The 23,925-nt window shown below is 38.5% G+C and overlaps 2 protein-coding genes across 2 annotated transcripts in view; both read right to left on the bottom strand.

The window, feature by feature from the left end:
* Window positions 1–673: 673 nt before the first annotated feature.
* On the bottom strand, window positions 674–3,853 carry ucn3l (urocortin 3, like). The gene is made up of 2 exons (XM_084710936.1): window positions 3,525–3,853; window positions 674–3,116 (listed from the first exon to the last, which is right to left on the bottom strand). The coding sequence occupies exon 2, from the start codon at window positions 3,104–3,106 to the stop codon at window positions 2,633–2,635; it is 474 nt and encodes a 157-aa protein (XP_084567062.1). The 5' UTR covers window positions 3,107–3,116; window positions 3,525–3,853; the 3' UTR covers window positions 674–2,632.
* A 4,056-nt stretch (window positions 3,854–7,909) lies between these two features.
* col7a1l (collagen type VII alpha 1-like) overlaps window positions 7,910–23,925 on the bottom strand; it is a 70,698-nt gene continuing 54,682 nt past the window's right edge. Inside the window, exons 85-109 of the mRNA XM_084710719.1 lie at window positions 23,008–23,034; window positions 22,840–22,899; window positions 22,337–22,462; window positions 22,141–22,212; window positions 21,989–22,024; window positions 21,728–21,787; window positions 21,303–21,347; window positions 21,160–21,195; window positions 20,249–20,284; window positions 20,001–20,057; window positions 19,662–19,733; window positions 18,857–18,928; window positions 18,715–18,750; window positions 18,142–18,222; window positions 17,991–18,044; window positions 17,773–17,826; window positions 17,600–17,662; window positions 17,459–17,521; window positions 17,134–17,250; window positions 15,100–15,177; window positions 14,457–14,510; window positions 14,293–14,341; window positions 12,745–12,918; window positions 9,463–9,534; window positions 7,910–8,546 (exon numbers count right to left, since the gene is read on the bottom strand). Coding sequence (XP_084566845.1) covers window positions 8,332–8,546; window positions 9,463–9,534; window positions 12,745–12,918; window positions 14,293–14,341; window positions 14,457–14,510; window positions 15,100–15,177; window positions 17,134–17,250; window positions 17,459–17,521; window positions 17,600–17,662; window positions 17,773–17,826; window positions 17,991–18,044; window positions 18,142–18,222; window positions 18,715–18,750; window positions 18,857–18,928; window positions 19,662–19,733; window positions 20,001–20,057; window positions 20,249–20,284; window positions 21,160–21,195; window positions 21,303–21,347; window positions 21,728–21,787; window positions 21,989–22,024; window positions 22,141–22,212; window positions 22,337–22,462; window positions 22,840–22,899; window positions 23,008–23,034 — 1,809 coding nt within the window. The 3' untranslated portion in view covers window positions 7,910–8,331. The remainder of the gene's footprint in view (window positions 8,547–9,462; window positions 9,535–12,744; window positions 12,919–14,292; window positions 14,342–14,456; window positions 14,511–15,099; window positions 15,178–17,133; window positions 17,251–17,458; window positions 17,522–17,599; window positions 17,663–17,772; window positions 17,827–17,990; window positions 18,045–18,141; window positions 18,223–18,714; window positions 18,751–18,856; window positions 18,929–19,661; window positions 19,734–20,000; window positions 20,058–20,248; window positions 20,285–21,159; window positions 21,196–21,302; window positions 21,348–21,727; window positions 21,788–21,988; window positions 22,025–22,140; window positions 22,213–22,336; window positions 22,463–22,839; window positions 22,900–23,007; window positions 23,035–23,925) is intronic.

Here is a 23,925-nt window from a genome sequence, read left to right as displayed (position 1 = left end):
TATTAAATAAATGAAGTGGAGTAAAAAGTATTTACTTCTGTAAATTGTAAACTGTACAGTTATTGTAGGGGAGTACAAGTATAAAGTAGCACGAAATGAAAATTCTCAAGTAAAAGTATCCCAAATTTGTGTTTAAGTGTTGCATTTGAATTTGAGTTAAATGTGGTTTCTTTCCACAACTGCTGGTTAGAAATTCAGAATGGGCTTCAGGAGGTATTAGGAGGACCAAAAAAACACTGACAGCGTTCAAACATGAGGGAAACTGGGAGAAATAACTCAAAACAATAGTAAAAATGCATTAAAAAGGAGTACACATTCATTGCCATTTATAATTTACATCAAACCAACAAATACAGGGACTTCTGGGACACAAACCTACAGAACTGAGTCACAACCTGGTGTGTTTTAGTTCAAATGGCCACTAGATGTCGACATTGCTCTGTGTCTTAAATGTTTTCTTAAACAGGTGAACGTCATGACCCAGGTACAAAACCCAACAGATGCTAAAATGTTAACTTCAGTGGAATAAGCAAACTTTTGGTCCACTGAAGAAAATTAAATAGCATTTTACTGGTGACAACTACCTACATTATACTTATTAAATTAATTACTGTTTACATCATAATGTACACATGGTAGAGTGTTCTTTTCTTATCATAAACATACATACTGAGCTTAATTTGTCCAGTAATACTGGACATTCATATGTATCACCAGGGCTCAAGTATTAGCCTTATGGATGGTAAAGTAGTAAAAGGAATGATAAAATATTTGAATATTTTCTTTATGGATCCCATTGTTCTAAAACCTGTTTATAAAAAAGGCAAATGTAGTTAGTTACATCTGCTTTATTTGAGGAAAAATAATCCTTTATTTTGAGTATAAAAATAACAGACATCTGATGAACACATACATTCCCATGCATTTGCATTTTACTGTATTTCATGATCTTGCAGTCGGTTTGTACAGTATTTCAGTGTCAGTGTTGTGTCAACGTTTCACACTAGAATCTGGAATCATTACTGGCTCCCATGTGAATTTCTGAACAGCAAAACTCTTAAAAGAAAAACAAATGAATCAGGAATGAGGGGGAGAAACAAATCAAATGTTATGATTATGCAACCAAATTACAAAAAATTTCATTGGTCTTTTGCTGAGGATGTAAGAATTAATAATGACAACAGCTCTCCTCTTCTTGATGTAGTCCAGGATTTAAAATTTGATGACTCTGGGGCAAACTAACCACATTAAACATTAATTTCACTGAAAAAAAAGAAAATCTAAGGGCTCGCCTTTACTCAAAGAAGCCCTGCTTTACTGCAACTCATGTCCATGTTGAAAGTAAAAAATTAAAAGGTGTCAAAGACAAAATGTGAGACAATTTCACCTGTTTCCAATGCAAAACAAGTCTCATGTTCTCTTGCCTGAAATGACCAACCATCTTGATACAGTTTAAGTAAAATAACTTAGTCCTTATTGCTCTTGTCCCTTTTCTGTCTTGATTTAAGATAGTGACACTGCTGCTACAAAACTTCTGAAAATGCATGAGAAACACATGGATTATTCTCACCACAAAGGCAAAGTTTTAACTCAAACTGTAACATAAGAGCATGAAGTAGTCAGTTACAATCTGCTGTCTCAGTTTTACCAGATTTATCGGCCAAATGAGTTTGAAGAAACATCGTCCAACTTTTTGTCACAAGGTTTGTTATTATTTCACATCATTTGTTGTCCCCTAATCGAGGTTTCTCGTGTTTCCATTTGAGCAAAAAATATTATGAGACTTTTTGACCTTTCACATTAGATCAACTAAATTATATCAGAAATCTTGGTAACACTTTTTGTTTAGGTCATACCTACAATGCATTATAAGGACATTCATAAGACATTATAATGCATTTGTTAGGCTTTATAGAATACTTTATTAATGTCAGTAAGTATGCATGACAACTCATAACAAAGTTTCTAAAGTATTATATGTGGTGGACATAATGTATTATAAGCAGCTTTCATAATGCTTTATACACGCATACCAAAGTGACAACAGTGTTGAAAGAAGGATCTGAGTCCTGGGTTACACAGCACATTATAACTAACATGACTAACCAGTTATAAAGACACACAGATTCTAAGTTTCTATCTTATAAACATCCTACAGTTGTCACAGTGCTGTCACTTTACTTAGAGCCCACAAAGTCATGCTGTATAGTGTGTTATTACTGTTAGTTAGACATTATTCCATTTCAGAAACTTCATGGTCTGACACTTATAAAGTTTTATAAATGCATTATATTGTCTTATGAATTAAAATAAATCGCATCCACCACAAATGATGCTTCACAAACCTTGTTATAAGTCGTCATGAGTATAGATACTTAGAAAGTTTTATGCAGGCATTATAATGCCTTATGAATGTGCTTATAAAGGATTATACACATGACCGTTATAGAAAGTGTTACCGAAACTTTTATCTGTAGTGTGAGTGTAAATAAAATCCTTCCCCTGGTGGAACAAATCTAAAGCATGACTTTAAAAGTGAATGAGAAGTAATTCATTACATTTGAGTAACGAGGAGGAGGCCAACACTGGTCATGGCTGTCTGTTTTAAATCTGAAGTTGTCCGACTTGATGCTCACTTTCTCCGTCCAATCTGAGCCAGTAGCCGCGCGTTCTCGGCAGCCTTGGCGCGCAGGTTTTTGGCCTTGGCCACATCAAAGAGGACGTTCATGATGTTGGTGGGGACGTCCAGGGACAAGGTCAGCCGGCTCCTGCGGTCCCCTTTGCTGCTGTTGCGGAGCATCTGCCCTCTGAGCTTCGTCCGGCTCATGAAGCGGTAGTTTGCGGGACTTGAAGTCCGTTTTTCCCGACTGGACTCGGCGGAGGAGGAGGTGGAGGAAGAGGAGGAGAGATACTCCGCGGACTGCAGGAGGGACCCCCAGCCGTCCATAGGGGGGTAAACCGGCTCCTCCTCGTCGCTCCGGACCCCGACTTCCATCTGGTCGTCGCACAGGAGGTCGGAGCGGGAGTGGTAGAGGCGGAGGCAAAGGCTGGAGGTCGGTGTGCACAGGACCGAGAGCAGCAGCAGGGTCTTCAGGGACGACAGCATGCTGTGTCCTCTGGGACCGACACAAGTGAAGAAGGACAACGAAGAAGAAGTTGATCACATGCTATTTCACTGTCCAGTTTAACAAGATTTTGCAAGAGTCCTAAAGTGTGTTCATCTTTTGAAAAAGTGACAAAAACGGGCTGATATTGAAATGGATCTTAAAATGAAGTGTATTTACTCATAAAACTGCTTTCTTTTCAATGTAGACCTGTTAATTTACATTAAAGTCGAATGAAATCGTCCATTATTTCTCCCCTCTCTGATTAAAACATGGTTTTATGGCTCTCAGATTTTGCTATAAGAGCGACATTTCAGCATGAAAGCCTTTAAACTTTGCACAATAACATTCAGTGTCTACTTTGGACCAAAAGACAATTGGGTCACAGACATATAAGCAGGAAATTTGCGCACAACTTACCACTCGCGTCCTACAATAAAGAATACAGTTACAGAGGTCAACCAACACGTATCTCTGCAAAGAAAAAAAAAAGCCAAACAGGCAGAAAAAATCCTCACAAGTGAAAATTTGATAAGATAAGATCCTGTTGAACTGACAGGGTTGTGTGTGCGGAGGTCAGCAGTGCGCGCTGTCTGACCAGCAGTGTGTCTACTCCTGCTCGTCCATTCCCACTGCATTCATTTAGTAGGAGCCATCAAACTGCAGCTTTACGCCAGCAACAACGTCATCCCGTTGACATTTTGGATCGCTGTGAAGTATCCCATTGGTCGTGATGCTGTGATGTGGTGGTAAATTTACAACAACAACAACAAAAAAAAAGTTGGTAATGTGACCTCCTGAGCACGAGACATCACGACCGCAAAGAAAGAAAAAAAAACTTGTTTGTTTTTTTTCATGCAGGCTAAGATTTGTACGTGTGTTTAACATGCAGTTTAACCGCTTCTTTACTGTAGTACGCCTTAAATTAACCAGACAATTAAAGACATATTTAGAAATAAAGACATGTTTCATGGCAGGTCTGTAAGATTGTTTGTTCAGGACAGAGGACAGTTCCTTTTCAGAACCACGGACAGTTCCCATTCAGGATGATAGGAAGTTCCCATGTGAAATTATGGACATCCTATTTATTACCAGGAACATTTCCACAGTCCATGGACATTCATCCATGGACAGCTCCATATTTAAATTTCTTAAACATAAAGCACATAAAATATAAAACTGAACAATGTTTATTTTACCCGGTGTCACTGAGGATTTGTCTTTCTATTAAAGATACATTGTTAAAAGATATATTGTGACACGTGTCTGTGTATGGTGTTAAGAAAAGGTTTCCTTTCATTATTGCATTTATGTGCATAATTAGCTGCATTAGTTAATAAATCAGTCAGCCAGTTAATCTGCAACTATCTCAATAATCAATAAATTGAGCATATGCAGCTTCTTATGTTTGAGGATTTGATGCTTTTATGGTCAGACATGATAGTCAGTTGAAGATGGTCATGCTTTGGAATGATGGTAAAAAACAAACAAACAAGCATTTTAATAACTTTAAGCTAAGTGGTCCCTTTTCATGAGTTAATGAAGGAGCACAAAGTAACTACTCAGTCTGTATCACTTTACTTGAGGGGGCGCAAAAAGAGCAATTAATGATTAAGCAGTTACTCATTGATAAGTTAGGAGCTGGTTCACAGTTAATCAGGGACGACTCATGAATAAAGTGGTTAGTGAGTCGATTCAAAGATATTTATGAAGTTATTATTATCTAATGATTCCTTAATATACAGTAGTATTTTGCAGTCTGCTCTCTAGGAAGTCATTGTTATTTACTATATAGTCCTGGAGTCACAGTCATTTATTATTCATTAATTATTAGGTCATTCTTGATTGATTCCTCACTCGTCACCTAGTAATTATCACATTTTTGTGTAAAATATCTTATAAGTGTTACCCAAAATAGCAACCAATAATGAAAACAGTTGTTAGTTGCAGCCCAATTAGGTACCACTTTCTATTAAGGTAACCTTTATCAAGTTGGCTTTAATGGATTTATTAATGATTCATTAATTAGACTTTGACTATATCTAAAGCTTTATTGATAAGCCAAAATAAACTTTGTTTTTTTCTGTCTACTTTCATTGTAATAAGTCACAAGTCTGAAACAGTAAATAACTAAAAGAGTACAGTCAGTGGACGCACCCTGAAAAGAATATTTGGGTGCATCCCCTTTGTAATCACCAACATTGGACTGCAATTTAATTACATATCTTCTCTTAGTAACTGTAACAGATTACAATTACATTTATTACACACATTTATACACACATGGTCCACTGTGTGATTTTAAGTTTTCCTTACTGTGTGACAAGCGATCAATGCAGCAAGTCTGCAGCAGTACATGTTGAAAAGTTGATAGTAAATAGATTTAGGTCCACATGCTCCACTCTGCAGCCCTCTGATCAACTAAAGAATTACAGAAGTTCAGCTAAAGGGATTTTTTTTTTTATAACCTGGAACAATCCAAAGTGGCTCTGTTAATGACTGATAAACTGCCTCCATAACCATTAATAAAGTTAATAGTTACTGTTTATAAACAATAATAAATTTTTTAGAAACATATTTTTGGTAACATAGCCGGTGTAAGTCCATTTAATTAAACATAACACCTCTTATGTACACTTTTATACATCATCGCCTCTTGCAGTATGACGTACAGAAGTTCACTGAGTTTCTCCTGTCAGGTTGTAACAACTTCAGCTTATGGGATCAAATGATTGAATAACACCGTGTCAGCTGTTTGATAATACTACCCAGTATGTACGATTTGCACGCCGTATATATGGTGATTTAACTTCAAAAGAAGACTAATATCTGAGCTCTGGAGAACATTGCGTTTTAATTAAAAAGTTTGAGTGTCACTGTACAACCGGCAGACACCGTGTGAAACCACCTGCAGTGACGAACATTAGCACGTCAAAAGGAAGAGAGAGCATGGACGGAGTGACGGGATCAAAGGGTGTTGGGTCAAGCTCTAATGAGCAACTTCATTGTGAGGTTAATATGATGTAAGTCTTCACAGCTGGAGTAATCACAGTCTGTGACACACTGTGCAATAAGACGTCCTCCCACTCTTGTTTCCGCTCTGCAACTGATCTCTGAAGAGGAATCGCTTGATCCTCTTCAACTTCAAGGAAAAAAACACACACTTTCATTGCTATTGTTAGTCAATTGAAATAAGATATGTTGAGCATCGTCTGTGGTTCTCATTAACCACCTCTTGCTCAGCTTCAGTGTGAAAGGAGTACTGACCACACACACAAGTGAAACAACATCTGCCAACACTCTTAGATACTTGCACTTCTACACAAGTTAATTTCAAAACACACATAACATTAGAACAGTTTGGGCTATTTTCTTCTGTATTTCTGTCTTTTTTCTTACTGGTCTAAAGTGGGTGAAGCTCGGTGCCCCAGTCAGTGGAAGGCATTAAGAATAATATTCTTGTGAATGGTCTTGTAATCTTATGTTATATAGAGACATCAGTAATAAATTGAGACTGTTTCATAACCAATTAGAAGCTTTAAACTCTTAATAACTAGGAATGTTTTTTTGTCCCAAACTAAAATTTAATTGTTCCTTATTTATCCATAAATATTAGAAACACTTAAAAGCACCAAGTAGTTTTTGATCACTAGCAGCAATACAGAGTTTTTATGAGCTGGTTCACATTTTGTTTTTATGTGCACATCTTTATTTCATAACAGCCTTTGCATCCTTCCAAGTATAGGTCCATTTAATTACCCATAAGGCCTCTGATGTACACTTTTGTACACTGTCGCTTCACTGACTGTATCCCATCGGATTTCGACAACTTCAGTTTATGGAATCAAATGAGTAACACGATGTAAATTAACACGCTCTCAGCTCATCAAAATACGGCAGCTTGGTCGGTGGTCTTATGTTTCAAACTACGACACAGGGCCCCATTTTTAATTTAGCAGTATTAAATATGCAAAGTCTCAGTAGACTTTCAAAATAAAGGCACAAAAAACACTTAGCTGGGTTTAGGAAACAAAAAGATAATTTGCTAGCTTTATCTATATAATGTTAAGTTAATGTAAAGTTAATCTATTTTAAGTAAAATAGCATGTTAATGTAGACTGTGTTACCACATTTTGCAGATCCATAAAGCATCTTAGCATGTGGGAGTACATTACAGTGCAGAATCGTGACTAATATGATGAAAGCCTGGTGAAAGACTCTTCTGTCACTCTGAGGTAAAGGGAATTTCTGCTTGTTTATTGTCAGTGAGCAACTGTTTGAGGACCTCAGTTTAAGAAACCTGGTGGTGGAGCTGGTGCAGCACGTTGCACTGAAGGCACGGCAGACGCTGAATGGTAGCACTGAATGTTGACGTAAGCATTCGTACTGCAGTATCGTCTTTCAAACATCAACCAATGGCAACCTGAGAACTGAAGCTGTGTCGTGTGTTTTCTCTGCCATAAAAAAAAAAAAAAACTTTGAATGCCCCCACATCAACACCCACGCAGGAATCCCCTGCTACCGCTGCGTCGGTCTGATGGAGAGTCCTCTAAAACATACCCTGCGTGATCTCCCTCACTGGGCCCCTGTTGGCCTCTCATCTGGCTCCCAGCCTGACCCATAACACCCCCTGCCAAAGCAGCATATGTAGCGGCGGAGGTGGCAGCAGGCAATCAGCTACCGCTTCTTATTTTTCACCCCACACAGGATGCAGGGCAATTGACAAAACATAGGAAAGGTGACTGAGCGTTACATAAAGGAACTCGAGAGACGGAGAGAGAAGCATGACAAGCACGACAAAGACGTCACAAAAGAAAAGATGGATTTAATTTTTCATGAGTGAACCTAGGCTATTTCAGAAACATATTAAAAAATTACAAAATTAACATGTTTTCAACATTCACATTTTGATTTTGTCCATAAAACAAATCAGGAAACAGCTGTTAAACGATATAAATAAATCCAATACAAAACATTTTACACAGTTATGTACAAAAATGAGTTTCTTGTTTGGCGTTGCTACTTTTATCTCCAGGGTTTCGTACTCTTGTAAGTGTAAGTGTTTTTTTTATCATTATGATAAAGGTGAAGAAATTTATTGTCAGAATCATATTGTCTTAAATGACCTTTTTTTTTTTTTTTTACACCTAGTGTATTCATATGTGCAAGTAAACCCTTTCAAAAGAAGATTTTCTTACTTCTCTGATTAGCAGTTACAGTGTATATTTCATCTGTCATCTGATTGGTGCCCCCTACCGCTCCTCTCCGTCCCACACCAGCTCTGGCATTCTTGTTTTGAGGAGAATCGGTTTCCGTTGCCACCACAGCCCCCGTACACAAACGGCCTGCATTCCCCTGAGCGAGGATGGAAGTACCAGAGCAGAACATATTCCGAACAGACGCCCTCTGACATCGGCTCCAGGCAGCGGTCTGTTGCTGAAACTGCATGTGAGGTGGAAAACGGGTTAAAATTAGTTTAAAACACTGTGTTTCCTCATGTTTCAGGAGGTGATGGATAAAGAAAATGTATCAGTATGTTCAAGAAGAAGGATGAAGTCCCTCTCCCTACTCTGCAAATAAAATATGTACAGATACCATGTGAAAACTAAGAGTATTATTAGTATTATTGAGCATTATTTTTGCTACTAATTAATTTAATACAATAAAGAAAACATCAGAAAATGTTGAGTTTCTTGATGGACAGAAAAGTGAACTGCTGCAAATGTAGCAGCTGTTAGCCAGTTAGCTTAGCCTCTTGCTAGCACAGGAGCTTTGAACCGCCTTTCAGACCTCTGCTTTTCAGAGGGGAATGCTGGTAGGAAGCACTGCCGGTGTTAAGCCTGAAGCCAGGTGAGCAGCTAATGACGAAGAGGACAACAAAGATGTCAGTGGAGGAAACTAGGAGGAGAAAAGGCCGGAGTGACTGAGCAAGAGGCCACCGGATTGACTGGATTTCAGTCACGGGCAAGAGCTTCATGACAGACACCAAGCTTCTGCCTGTCGGACTGATATTTTCTGGCTTGCTATTTCTTTGTGTGTTTGCACTGGCTGTTAGCAAAGTTGTTGACCGGACAGTTTTTGATCTTAAATAATGCATTTGTAACAAAACTCCCCATATTACATATTACATGACAGCGGTGTAGATAAGTCAGCTGGGGGCACAACATCCCAGAAGTTTTAGTCTGATCATTTCTTCCCACCTGGCGCTCTTAGCGAGTTCAAACAAGCTCATTACTTTTAGATATTGAAAATATAAAAAGAAGCACGCAGAAAAATGGAAATATGGAGCAATTAAACAAGAGGCAGAAAGATGAAAAGAAGATGAAAAGAAGAAAAATCAGTTGTCTTGGCCACTCACCAGCAGCATTTGTTCCAAATACCCTCCTTTTCTTCCTCTGTCCCCACTCTGCAGTCCCTCCATCAAGAGAATCTGGAGGAAAACAACATCAGTGAGGAGTTTTACAGGTTTGTGGTTTCAGCCAATAGGGGCCAAGAGGGAACCACTTTGACTGGACCAACGCTTAATGAATGCCAGCAGCGTTCTGACTCATCCTAAATCGTTTATTTAAGTAGTTCATCTTTCAGTGATACTCTTTTTGATTTTTCTTCTGTAAAGCAACACTGCAGACTTAGTTTGGGGGAATCACAGTTACACAATCACATAATTCATATGCTGCTCACCTTAAAACCAAGGATAAATCACCAAAATATCATTAAAAAGTCATCGACAGAGCTGGAAGGAACACGTTTATAGGTACACAGCGGCGAGCACAGTTTCTGCTTGTTCTATGAAGTCTGCTGCGTTGAGCTCCTTTCATCCAATTTGATCAAACAACCTCAGTAACAAGACACTCTCAGTTCAGTCGGAGACACTTACGTCAAGAAAGTGATTTACGGTTGTACAGTTAGAAAAGACTCTGCAGTTCAAAGCTGGAGTAGATTAGTTTATTTTTGGGATCACTGTCAAAAGTTCCATAATAACCGTCAAGCATAATGTACAGTAAGAGAGAACTTGACCTCTGCTCCTCCTCTGGGCTCTGTTTTCAGGCTTTAGAAAATCTAGCCTGTTGCAGGAGATCATAGGTCAGTGAGCTGATTGTTAAGTCTCTTTTGCGGGCTAAAGTTGCCCGAGCAACGGCCCATTTGCTCTCTTTGTCTGCGCTGCCCTACGCCCTCTTTTAAGAGACTACACCAGGCTTGTTCGAGATGAACTGCACCTCGCCTGGAGAGCAGACAAGAAGAGATTTAGATAAATGCTAACATTAGCCTAGCTATGGTGCTAATTGGTGCCGTGAACTAGAATGTCTCAGCCCCGACATCTCACGTTTTTGTTGTGTGAAGTCTGTTTTCCCGTCGATATGCATTCCCCCTTACCTTTACCTCACCCCAATCTTATCCCTAAACCTGTAAATTACAGTAAAAATCTCCACATTTGCCTCCGTCATGTTTGCACAACAGTGTATTATGCTATCACATGAACCAATCCTGGCTCATCAACAGGGTTAGAGTTTGGGTCACTGTATGTCAGCTGATAGCCTCACAGCTATCACACATTATCTAACATCACCAATGAAGTTAGATAATGTAAAGCACGTGCTAAAGAAACACTGGTCATCTTTCTTTCTGTGCTGTTAAGAAATACAATAGATTTCTTATAACAACTCGGGGGCCACAAACAATTACATGCAGTACAGTGGCTGGTACAAGTGGCAATTTTCTTTTAATTCTTTTAAAGTCTCCAAATTAAAGTGTAAATACTGAACTGTGGCCCACAGCGCTCGTGCACATTCATTATTTTGTACACAGAATGAGCTGAATGTCACTGTCGCACATCTAATGATTGTAATTTATGAATAAACATGCTGACATTGACAATGGGCAATGACAGGCTCAGTCTTTGATTAGTTTTCTGGTTTACCTGAAGCGAGAATTAAAATAAATTGGGACGCAGAAAGCTATTCTTGCCTGGGGGCTGCAGTCACTAATGAGCTTCATGAAATATTGTGTGATTTCTTGGCACGTGCCGGCCCTTTGTTTAACTTTCTGGCTGCTTTTTTGTCTTCATGCTGACGGCCTCAGTAACAGCAGCACTCCAAGAGCTAAACAGTGAAGTACTGTTAAAAACTGAGCCTTTTTTTGGATAGTTGACACTGTAGAGAAAGACAGAGAGCTTCTTCTTATAAAGCAGATTGTGAGGTAACTAGAATTCCCCTCAGATCTCTATGTTCCACTTGCATCCATGGCATTTAGTAGTAAAGTGACTTTCACTTTGATACTTTTCTAACATTTTATGCAAAATAAATTTCCCCCATTACCCCACAGTGTTGACCTTATCTCCACAGCTTAGCTGGAATTTGCAGAATATATTAAATTTCAAAGTAACAGACTATGACACAGATCAACCAGACATAGAAGAATGTCAGATACAGCAGTGGTTCTCAATCTGGGGGTCGAGACCCCCAGGGGGGGCACATGATAATTTCTGGCAGTCACCCGATTGTTTTGAGGAATAAAAAAAATAATAAAATTAAATATTGTGGCAAGCAGCACAGAATGAGAGGATGGGATGCAGCATTAACACACAGCTATGGTCATGTTTTTTTCTTTTTAGCATCAGTGTTGTTTTATACTTCAATGCATGTTAAATGTGTTTATCAAAAATTTTAGGCCAGGCTGTCCGTGGCCCGACTTAAACTTGGAAGATAAGTTTTGCCATGTTGTAGGTTAACCAGTTGAATTTAGCATTAGCATGTTGCACAGCTAATGTGGCTACTGGCAGAGGTTGAGGCAAAGTTGGACTAATGTTGTGATATTTTTTTTTGCACTTAACCTTTATTGCAATATGCAAACACATAGAAATTAACATATGAACAAATGTTGGTCTAATGTTGTAATATTGAGGTTACACTTCTAAACTTCTGAAAGTTTACACTGTACCACTTATATTAGCTCAGATAGCGTTAGCTTTGTTTTAAATGGGAGTCAGTATGTGTTTGTGTTGCTGGTGTATTTACTTGATAGACATGGAGCAGGAACAATATAGCTACAACAGGAAAAGAAATGACTACACTGCAGGAATTCGTTTGCAGTGTTGTGTAACTATGAATAGCACCCACAAGCTAGCTTGCTCAGACCACAAATACACTTAGTGTTACTTCATCAAATTACTTATAAACTTTGCAAACACAAATTAAAGATAGATATTTCGATAACATATTTAGAAACCTAAATAACCTTACGGGAAATTCTGTCACAGCGACAGCCATACCAGATACGTTACCAACAGACTCTACCAGAGACTCTGATGTGTCCCAGTATAAGAACACAATAGATGAGATGGAGTTGTGTCCCAATATTATCTTTATCCAATATCACAGAGTGCATTATTATAGTTGCAAAGTCCACACAATCTCAACTAACACACTAGAAAGGCTGCCTACATCACAGCTGTTACACATAAGCGTGACATATGTAACCATTTAGCTGTGACACACACTTGGTCACACGCTATAAATTTTTTTGCAGGGGAAAACTGAGCAGTTTTGAAATCTATGATATCTGAGACATCTGTGTGTTTTGCCCATGGGACTCTTGGACAACAGTCTAACTGCAAACAGTCACTTGAAATAATTATTATTACCAGTGCGGTTTGGAGGGATCACAGGGGGAGGACTGGTCATCTCTCCTACTGTGTCTCCGTATTCTTCTTCTTCACCTTCCTCTTGGAGGTCACGGTTGAGCTTGTTTTTCTTGTCAGTCACTGAGTTTGTTCCATCTGGATCCACGGACTTCACCATGAACTTATACTCCAACCCTGTAATGACACAAACATGACACTTACATGCATGAACACCAAATAAGAAAGCTGTTTTTAATGCGTCTTATCTTGTACTGCACATCAAAATATTTTTGACATAATAGAGTGTTCAGTGGCAAAGTTTCAGACCATTAAATCATATTTTCAGGCATTTTAAACACAGCCTTCTTACATCCCTAATTCCAAAAAGTTGGGATACTTTAAAAGAAAAGCAAAGAAAAACAGAATGCCATTATTTGCAATATATATATATATATATATATATATATATATATATATATATATATATATATATTGTGGTACTGGATAGTTTAATAAGAAATGAATATCCAGCAAGTAGACCATTCATGATGTGATATTCTGCACTGAAATTATATTTCTCTTCTGCAGGTATGAATGCATTTTTCAATGGAAGCCTATTTAATAATAATCATGTGTCAGTATTTTGAGATAAGTAAGTCATTATTTTGAGATTATTTTGAGCTACTAACTCATTATCATGAATAGGTTTCTCATTATAACTTACTGGATGTTTTTCCCATCACATTGGTAGAAATGGGCTTCCATAATTTTCACATCAAGTTCTAGGTAATAGCAAATATTTGAAAAGAAAAGGTGCGTAGACAAATAGCAGAGAATCAAACATCTGCAAAGGAAAGTCTTTACAAATTCATTATTCTGTAATATTATGTAGTAAATACGTAGAAACTTAGATAATATCTGCTGGAGTTTAACTAGAAATGATTTAAAATTGTGAAATGAATCATAATACAACACATGTTGAATATCTGCTTTCAAATGTGACACTTAAGGAAAATTTACAGAGTTATAGGCATAACTTGTCACAGCAGTAAAAGTAAGTAAAGAGCATTTTTCCAAAATCATCGTTACAAAGTGCTTCACAGTTAAAAAATAGACAATAATGAAAAGCACTGAATGAGAACAAATCAGGACAACAAACTGAGAATGAATGGGTTTTAAGATGAGATTTAAAACACTCAGCAGAGTTTGCTAATCTGAGGGAGACCACTTCAAACAAACGCTAATCTGCACCTGTGGTTCTCCTACTGCGACGTGTCAAAACGTCGCCTGTGAAAAATGTTTCTTTCAGTGGTCGACAAATGATCCTTTAAGTGTTCGGTAAGTGTGTAGTGGATTCTTGGTGAGGCGTCCCACTTAATGGCAGTCTCGTGTTTGTGAATGGCTCGACTGTTGCAGGCACCATGGTGTGTGTTCCTCTGAGAGAACATAACAGATGGCACAACACACACGGGTGCCATGCTGCTGCCACAGGAACTCTACAACAAACAACCACACACACGCACACACACGCTCACACACACGTGCATACACACAGACAAACAATCTTACCACACTTTTGTGCCACCTCCTGCGTGACGAGCTCCTTCACCTCTTCAGCCTGGACGCGGAGAACGACAAGATTCAAAGTCATGTCATTCACCAAGGGGAAAAACCTGTAGTTTTTAAAAATGTGTGTGTGTGATTGTGCTTGTCTGCATATGATAAACACGTACAGAGAGTCCGGGTTCCCCCTTCTCCCCTTTTCCTCCGCCAAAACCCACTGCACCCTATAATCAAAACACATTTACAAAAGCATGAGATTAATTACATTTTATCAGACTATAAGTACTTGTACAAAATATTTTAGCTGGAACAAAACTAGCATAAAGAGTGGAAGTCCCATCCCCTTTCTTAGCTCGCCATTTAAAAGCTGATGAGTTGAATCATCAGTGGAGACGACTGAGATTCTTCAAGTTGAGCTGCCTTCTTTTTTCGTCAGTCATCTTGCTAATTTTTTTTTGCTATTTTTGGACCTCACTTTTTATTTGTTAAATGCACAAACATACCCTAATATTTGTCTACCTCAGCCCTGATTTACTATTATTCTTTATTTTGTATCTTACTATTATCATTTTGTGTTTATTATTGCCACGTTTATGTAATCTGTTATTATTATGTGAGCTTAATGTGGCGATGAGTAGAAGGAAAGTGTGGGAGGGGTGGGGAAAGTTTGTGATCAAAGAGAGGGTATCTTTATCATTGTTTTACCTTTGTTAAAATGATTAAGCCACTCAGTTACACAGGCTAGCAGAGGGTCAAGACTCGTCTCTCTCAATTATAAGTTTGTTTCGAGAAGTGCGCTGATGTACGACTCACACTCTCTCCTCTGAGTCCCGGAGTCCCTGGTGCTCCCCTCTGACACGGCTTCGATCTGCCCCTTCGGCCTCTCTCGCCCTGTTTGACAAAAGCGTGCACAAAGAAAACACACCGTGAGTTTTGAAATTCTTTCAAACAAACCTCTCTGCTAACAAGAAAAAAAAAAAAAACACAGAACGAAAGACAGACCAATTAGGTACATCCTTGGAATATCCTCATTAGTGGTTTCCAGCCACTCTCCGTCAACACTGAAAGTCTGGTAATTGTAGCTGAAAGGAGCTAATTGAGTAAGATATTACTTGAAAGCTGCGGACGGAAATAGACCATTGTGTGTGTGTGTGTATGTGTGTACGTGTGTGTTAATTAAGGACATGTCTCTGCTGTATCCCCTGCTGTAGTGTGCATGCTGCCAGTCTCTCTGTTCGAGACACAGACATACTGATGACTGTAATCAAGCTCAGCTCATCCTTCTGTCCATTGTGTTCTGTCACACTTTCACTCTCTCAACTTTTTTACAAAAATGTATATTTAAAGACAAAAACTTCAGTGTACATATATGAACCGTAGTTTCTGATTCAGCTCTAAAGCTTTTCAGTGACCGTATCATTCAGTTAAGTAATTAGGCTTATTTTTGGACGGCTATTCTTCATTGAAGGAGTGATTCATGAGTGTGAAGCTCAGAGGGTTCATAGATATTTGCTTGGGCATATTATTGTGCACTAACAACTCAAATAACCAGTGTTTGGGAGGCTCTACTTTGAAAGCATAGCTTGCAAGCTACCAATTACTTCACACTGAAAGCAGGGGTGTATTCAGACTTTTGTAACTGGAGTGGCCTAAATGGGGCACTGACTTGCACGTGCCTGCATTAAATTGCTATTTTTCATATATACTTTCATTAGTAACATCACAGCACCATACAAATAATTTATTAAGTGCCTCATACTTTATTCTTTAAGTCCTCAAAAAGAAACTGTACCCGTATTATACTTCTTTCATCAGGCTGTGAGACGCCTAAATTGATCCTCAGTATTTCATCATGAAAATTTTATTATTTATTATTTAATAACTGATTTGCTGTTTATAGGTCTTTCGTGTATGTTTTTGCATAACGGGAACTATAACTAACATCTCAATAAACAACCGTGTGTTAAAGTAGCCTGAATTGAAAGTAAGTTACATACACATAAACATATAACAAAAAACAAAGCACATTTTAAAATACTTGTCAAACAGTTGGTTCATACTAAGGTCCACTTATTCACAGGTCATACACAAAACCAAAAAAATAAAATACCCCACTATTCACTGGACAGTGCAAAGAATGTCAGTGCAGGCATTAAGAATAACTAATAGAAATAGTTGATCTTCTTTCTGATGGTCTTGTTAACTTATGCAAGTCATATAGAGGCGTCAGTATTAAACGGTTTCATAACCAATTAGTCTTGACTTGTCATAAATGAAATCATGACTCACGTATGTTATAGCCTATCCACGTCGGCTCAGCCTGACAGATTGAACAGCAGAGATCCCTGATGAACAGTTTTACCGTAATGAGGATCTGACACAGGCAAGAGACGAGCCGCCGATTAGAGACATAACATAACGAGTCCCTGTCAAAGGAGAAGAGCTGGAGTACTATTAACTTGTTATCTTGAGGAAATGACACGGTGGAGTCGTGATCAGGAGAACAGCTCCATATCTTGATATAATGAGATCATTAATCTCTGATGTTGATAATGAGCCCATGTTTTACTTCCATTTCTCATCACAATAATGCATTATCAATGCAGCATTAAGTCAACAGTGGCAGCTGTATGTCTGTTTACTAATTCATTTTGTACACAGTTTTTCTTTGCTTTGCTCTGCCTCATTCGTTTATGTGTATAAAATCCACCAAATAATTATAATTGCGCACTCTTTTATACCATTTTAAATATATTGTTATTTAAAGAAAAATGGGAAGAATAAGGCTGCATTCATGCACCAAAGTAGCACATATCACAAATACTTTGAGTGGGAATAATATCGTACCTTAAGTCCTGTGTCCCCACGAAGTCCTGGGCTTCCTGGTGGTCCCTCGTCTCCATCCCTTCCCAGCAACCCTGCTGACCCCTTAAACCCCGGGAAACCTGGGAACCCTGCCGAACCCTGCATGAAGCAAGAAAAATGTGAGGAAGTAAATGAACACATCAACACCTGGTGGTTTCTCTGTGTGCAGAGGAAGACAAAAACACATCATGCTGTTCTTTTACACGACTGAAATAAAAAATTATGTACAAAAACACTAACATTTTAAAGTTCTTACTCTTGGGAATTCAAAGAAATACGACAGTGATACTGATGTGAATTTACTAACCTTTTCTCCTTTCACTCCAGGCTCACCGTCAGCACCATTAATGCCTCCTTCTCCCTTATCACCCTGAAGTGTTAAAACAAAAAGTGAGTTAGTATGTTTGTGTAAGAGAAAAGGGAAATATGTACACACTTTAATGTTTACCTTGCGGCCTGTGAGTCCATTCAGTCCAGGTATGCCGGGGGTGCCAGGAAAGCCTGAATCTCCCTGTTTTGCAAAGACACCATGTTGAATTCACACAGTTGTTAGTGACAGGATTTCTTCAGTCAGTAGTGGAACGGTATTACACTGTAATCAGATGCTCACTGAGGCCTAACCTTTTCTCCGTCCAGGCCTGGACTCCCAATGCGTCCAGGTAAACCCCTGAAACCCTATAACAGCAGGATAACACTAAGAACATGGCTGCACAAATATAAAACGTAACATTTAAATAAATCCTGCCTATAGAGAACCTGAAACAATATAATGACAAATCAATAAAATAACCACAGAGAACAAAGGTGGGACAACAATGATAAATAATAACTTCCAGCACCTTCTCTCCCTTCTCTCCTTTGTCTCCGGGTAAGCCTGGTTCTCCTCGATCACCCTGTGGGAAAAAAAAACACACAAAACAAATGTTCTCTATTCTGCATCTGTAAAGATTAAATGCATCTAGATTGTTTACATGCTGATTTTCAGTGTACCTGACTGCCTTTCTGGCCTTGCTCTCCTACATCTCCTTTGTCCCCTTTGGCCCCGTCCACTCCATGATCCCCATTGCGACCCTTAAATCACACCATAGGTATTACTGTGTGGTCCTCTGCAATTAATCTGGAGTTTAAGCTTGTTTGTTTATGTTTATACTGTAGCTCAGAGATTTTCAAAGTTTGAAACTGTGGGCCTCCCTTCAGGTAAAGCTAAGAAAAAAGTACAACCTCCTTAATTTACATTCCTAGATTTTTATAGGATCATGATTATGATACTTGATCCCACAGACACCCAACAGTTGAACCAAGATAACCAAGTATTGCTGTTTCACATAACTCAACACAACACCAAATACATTAAAAAGGTCTATCCAAGGCACGTATTAGTTTCTGATGCTGGAAAAGCTGGAAAAACAGTAAAATGCCCCAACACTGTATTAAAGCTGGGATCAGCAGTTTATTTTGGGCATCATTGGGCAAAAGTTGCATAATAATCTTTCAGTATAATTAAATTCAGATGGTGTGAGAGAAAACTAGACTTCCGCTCCTCCTCTTGGCCCTCTACAGTACCATCACTCCATTGAGTCCTGGCTCTCCTGGATCTCCCTGTAGGAAAATAAGACGGTTTCACACACTGTACCACCATAAAAGTACTGAATAGTTAAACTAATGTTGCTGCAGAATCAAGACATGAAAATGAACGCTTACTTACTTTCTGGCCTACTGGTCCTCGTGCTCCAAACCGCCCCAATGCACCCTTAGTGCCTGCATCGCCCTTTAGACCCTTTACAAAAAACAATTTAAAATACTTGAAATAATTCAGTTTTAGTAACACTTTATTTGAATGGCTGTACATCAGACACTGTCATAACAATTTCATGACACCTGTCATGAACCCGAAAGTGTCTTTATGAATGTTTATGACATGTTGTTGTGTGTCATTTGGTCAAAGCGTCATCATCATCTAGCTGAGTCTGGCTGGACTGGACATTCAAGCTCTATCATCAAACTGTCCTAATTACATTAAAGGACATCTTTATGACAAGTCCAAAATGTACCACTTTACTTTAGGTCAAGGAGAACATTCATGACACACTTATAATAGTCTCATGACAGCCAGGGTCAAAACCAACCACATATGTCAAGTTGACATAACAAAGACATTGTTGGCTTGATTAATGTCAAATTGTTAGAACAAAGACATCTCAAACATTGGCAACTTTGCTTTAAAGATGACGTAATTGACCAAATGTCACTAAATGACAACAGTCACAGCATTCATAAAGACTCTTTCATGTTTATGACATATGACGCCATCTTGACAGTCTTAGGTGCAACCCTTCAAAAAAGTGTTACATCAGAACTTTTGTAATCCTATTTATTATAAATTTAAGGAAGCTGATGAATAATTTTCAGAGATGAATATTACATAAAGGTTTTGAACTGAATTTCCGAGCTCTAAATATCTTGTGGAAAGTATTTTAATTCTTTCAAAAGTTTACATCAGGATTTATTACCTTGACACCAGGAGGACCATCCTCTCCCTTTTCTCCTTTGTCACCATCAAAACCTGGTGGTCCTCGTTCACCCTGAAACAAAACGTCTGCTGAGTCATTCATAGTTATTCATATTCATATTTCTTACTGTACATTTATTTAAGTCCATATACAGTTTTTTAAGTTTACAGCTGAGTGTATTCTGGATGACGTGATGCCCTCACAGGTATAAATAAAGCTGTATTAAAGTGAATTGAAACTAGATGGCACTGTCACACACTGTCATAAATCTACTTTACTGAATGTAAATTTATTTATTGAGTGACAAGATGAATGATTGCAACTTCAAGAGGATCTCACCGCTTCTCCTTTGGAACCCTTAAATCCACGAGGTCCTTGGATTTGAAGCACACTTCCCTGTAAGAAAGGATTATGGGTCTACTGAGCCATGAGTCACGTATACTTCTCGTATGATGAGTCTCATATGATACACAATAGGCCCTGTTGTGATTTGCTCTGCACCGAGTCAAGTGTAATGAATCAGTGCAAAAGATAAATGCTCTCTGCTATTACAATTAACTGAGAAAGAAACATGAAAATCATCATACCCTCTCTCCTCTGACTCCTGGTAATCCACGGTCCCCCTGCAAAGAAAGATGCCTTTATACATGATAACATGATTATTTAAATTCCACATGTCAACAACAGAAAAAAATATATGGCTTTATATCTCTTACTGCTTTTCTGTTGCAACAGGAAAACAGCATTTCAATAAATCCCTTCACAATATAATAAACATCCATCTTTGACAAAATGTCATGAATGGTTGTTGCACACAAAAGGACCAAGGCTTAGTGGCGTTCGAGAGGAATGAGTCGCTCAGTTGTGACACTTCAGTCGAGAAGAGACAAACAAATATGACGCCAGTCTGACTAAAAATTGACTTCACTCCCATCAACACACCTGCTGACACTTCAAGATGAATGAGACACTGCTATCATTGAAATGAAAAGGAGTCAAATGTCAATGTTGGTCTCTTCTTTCACATCTCATACTTGACTGTTGACGCAAACAACCACAAGAGTGAGTCGTGTGTAAACAAAGATTAAGTGCACGAAGGCAGACAAGGTCAAGAAGATCATTGATGCTCCAGCAGCTCAGTAACTGCAGCAGCTGCATGCTTTTTGTGCACCATGGTGTACAAATTTAATAGAAAATGCCATGTAAATAAAAAATTGTTAAGTTACCAGTTGCAGTTATTTCAGTGACCACAATTTGGGGGCCAGTTAAAAATAACAACGCATTTTCTTCTTTGCAAATGGAAATGAAGTAAGATAAGATACGATACGATACGATACGATACGATACGATACGATACGATACGATGCAATACACCTTATTGTCCTCATAGGTAAATTTGTCTTGGACGCTGATGATTCATATGAAAAGATTAATTTTGATTGTGCAGCTAAACTCGATCACACACAACTGTAACAAATCATGGGAAATAATAGCTCACCTTTTCACCTTTGCTGCCACGCAAGCCTTTTGGACCCTGGTGAAAAGGGTAATAGAAAATGATTTTGGCTCTGAGTGACCATAAGTGAAACTCTCATGATCTTAAATGAAATATTATAATTTAACTGTCAGTTGTTTGCTTACTAGATGACCAACAGCTCCTTTAACGCCTGGAGGGCCTTTTTCACCCTGAAAAGAAAATAAATACTTAAAAGATTCCTGCATAATCCAACAACATTAAAAGAATGAAATGCTGCTTGTCCTTAATGGGTAAACCACATGGGATTAATTAATTCCAAACTGTCACACAAACCAATAATTAGCAAACAAATTGTCATCAATTTATCCCTTTTTTGAAGGGTGGTTCCCCACAGTTGATTTCAGTTAAATTTCGCTATTTAATACAAATACTGACTAATTCTGACAGCCAGAAATGAGTGTAAATCAGCTACTTCCTTTTAGCCAAATAGCAAAATAAAGTAATTTGCTATAATAGTTTCATGCCCTTTAGGTTATTCTCACTGCTGCAAAACCTACACATGAACTATTCAAAAATGTTGTGAACTCACCCTTCTGCCCGGGAAGCCAGCCAACCCCCGAGCACCAGGCTCTCCAGGAATACTGTCACCCTGATGAGGATAAGATAAAATAACAACCAACTATTTAATGCAACAAAAAAACCCACATTTTAACATCTTGATCAACAGATCAAAATGAAAATAACAGTACGTTGCTGCTATAAACAATAGTTCTTACATTATGCTGCATCCTAAAGACCAAACAAAATAAAAGTAAGTCCTACTTGAATATCATATATATTGTATTTGTACCTTTTCTCCTTTTACTCCAGGTAAACCAGGAGGACCCTTTATTAGAGAGATGAAGTGGCAGCGAAGGAAAGCATCATTAAGTAGACAGGTTTATGAAGAATCACTACAATCAGCTCATGTAAAGATCATTTCGATCGTTTTTATTTGCTTACTTGAGATCCTGGTGATCCTCGAGGTCCAGGAGCTCCAGGTGATCCATTCTTCCCCCTTTTACCTCGGTCTCCCTGCAGCGACACACAAAACATCTTGTCTTTTGATTCACAATTATTAAAACATCCATTCACACACTTTCTTCACTTTTTCAAATTGGGCGAAATAAACGATAACTTGTGATATATGATAATTTACCTCTCTTCCCGGGTCTCCTGGGTCCCCTTGCAAACCCCTCACACCTGGAGAGCCCTGCATGCCTGGGTTACCACGGATACCCTGGATGCCCTGAGCACCTGGAGGCCCAGGCTCACCAGGTTCACCCTGAGGCAACACAAGAATGGATAGAGACAAATGAAATGTTTGCGAGACAAACACCCAGTTAAAGGTCACTTCTTTCCTGTTATGTAATTATTGAGCTCTTCTATTACTTGTGAATAATTGCTTTCAAATAAAGCCCTTCTTTCCTTTTATCAATTTATGTGCTCAAACACAATTTTAAATGAGCGAGTGAGTCACTGAGCCAATTAAATCCCCTAAATTAAAACCGCGATGGGAAACAAAGTCAATCAAAGTGAACATGATGAAAAAGACCGTGGGGATTAATTGAGTCAGAAGAGGCGTCATAAATAAGGGATTGCTCGTATTTTTCCTTTCTTTTTCTTGTCTTTTTAAGAGTAAAAGAAGGAAAGAAATTTCACCTTCTGTCCTGGAGGACCAGCCTGGCCCTCTGGACCTCTGTGGCCAATGCCTGGTTCTCCCTAAAAAAAAAAAACAAAAACAGGAAACAAACAGGTCGTCACAATGTTTCACTGTCAAACTAAAAGAAAAATGAAAATAAACAGCTTATGCATGAACACTGTATTTACCTTTTGTCCCTTTTCACCAATCTCACCCTAAAAAAGTGTGGACATGTCAGTTAGAAACTCGAAGTGCACATTGTTTTTCATGAGCCAAAATAAACCAACACAGAGGAATCTGAAATAAAAAAAAAATTGTCAGCATGTTTAACAAGGGGAATTATTAATGTCGCCTTTAATCTACTGTCTCACAGTCAAACAGAAATAGAGCAGAGGGGACATCAAAGGCCCGCAGTCAGCTGGCTTTACTGACAGGCGAGACGGGAGAGAAGTTCTTCTCCCCGAGCTCTGATGTCATTTACTGATGCATTGTGGGTAGGTGGGGAGAGCAGCGATGATATTTTTATGAACTGGTGGCACATTTCGTGTGGCGACTGTCATTCCTGCTCTGTGATCATAGGATGATGATGATAATGATGCTGTAAATCTGTATAATCAGAGCGACCATATCGGTGAGTCAGTGAATCCTAAAAACGGAAGGATATGATTCAATTTAAGGGTCAGTTCACCCAAATTACAAAACACAACAGATTTGGTGTGGCTCCGGGGAGGGTAACGTTTGTCAGCAGTGGGGGGATGTACAGTTAGATCAACCATCTACAGCAGTAAACTGCATTTGTGCAACAGTAATATTAATCCAAAAACATCATATATAATAGTAAAACATTGACAAGGAACATTTTATTGCACGAGTACTACAACTTACTTTTGATACAGTTTACTGACAACACATACTTGCATTTAAGTAAACCTTCGTCTTGCCATTATTTAGTGGTTTATGTTTTCTTTTTTTTTAATGATCTAATGAATTAAAAACTAATGCCATTCCCATCAGCCTCAGCTGTATGTGTGCTTTGTGTCTGAACTAAGATGGTGAACATAGCAGACACTATACAAGCTACACATATGCACGATTAGTGTCGCAGT

The sequence above is a fragment of the Lutjanus erythropterus genome, chromosome 22, assembly GCF_056507025.1.
Source record: "Lutjanus erythropterus isolate fLutEry1 chromosome 22, fLutEry1.hap2, whole genome shotgun sequence".
Lineage (NCBI taxonomy): Eukaryota > Metazoa > Chordata > Actinopteri > Lutjaniformes > Lutjanidae > Lutjanus > Lutjanus erythropterus.
This window is presented reverse-complemented; position numbering and strand designations above follow the sequence as displayed.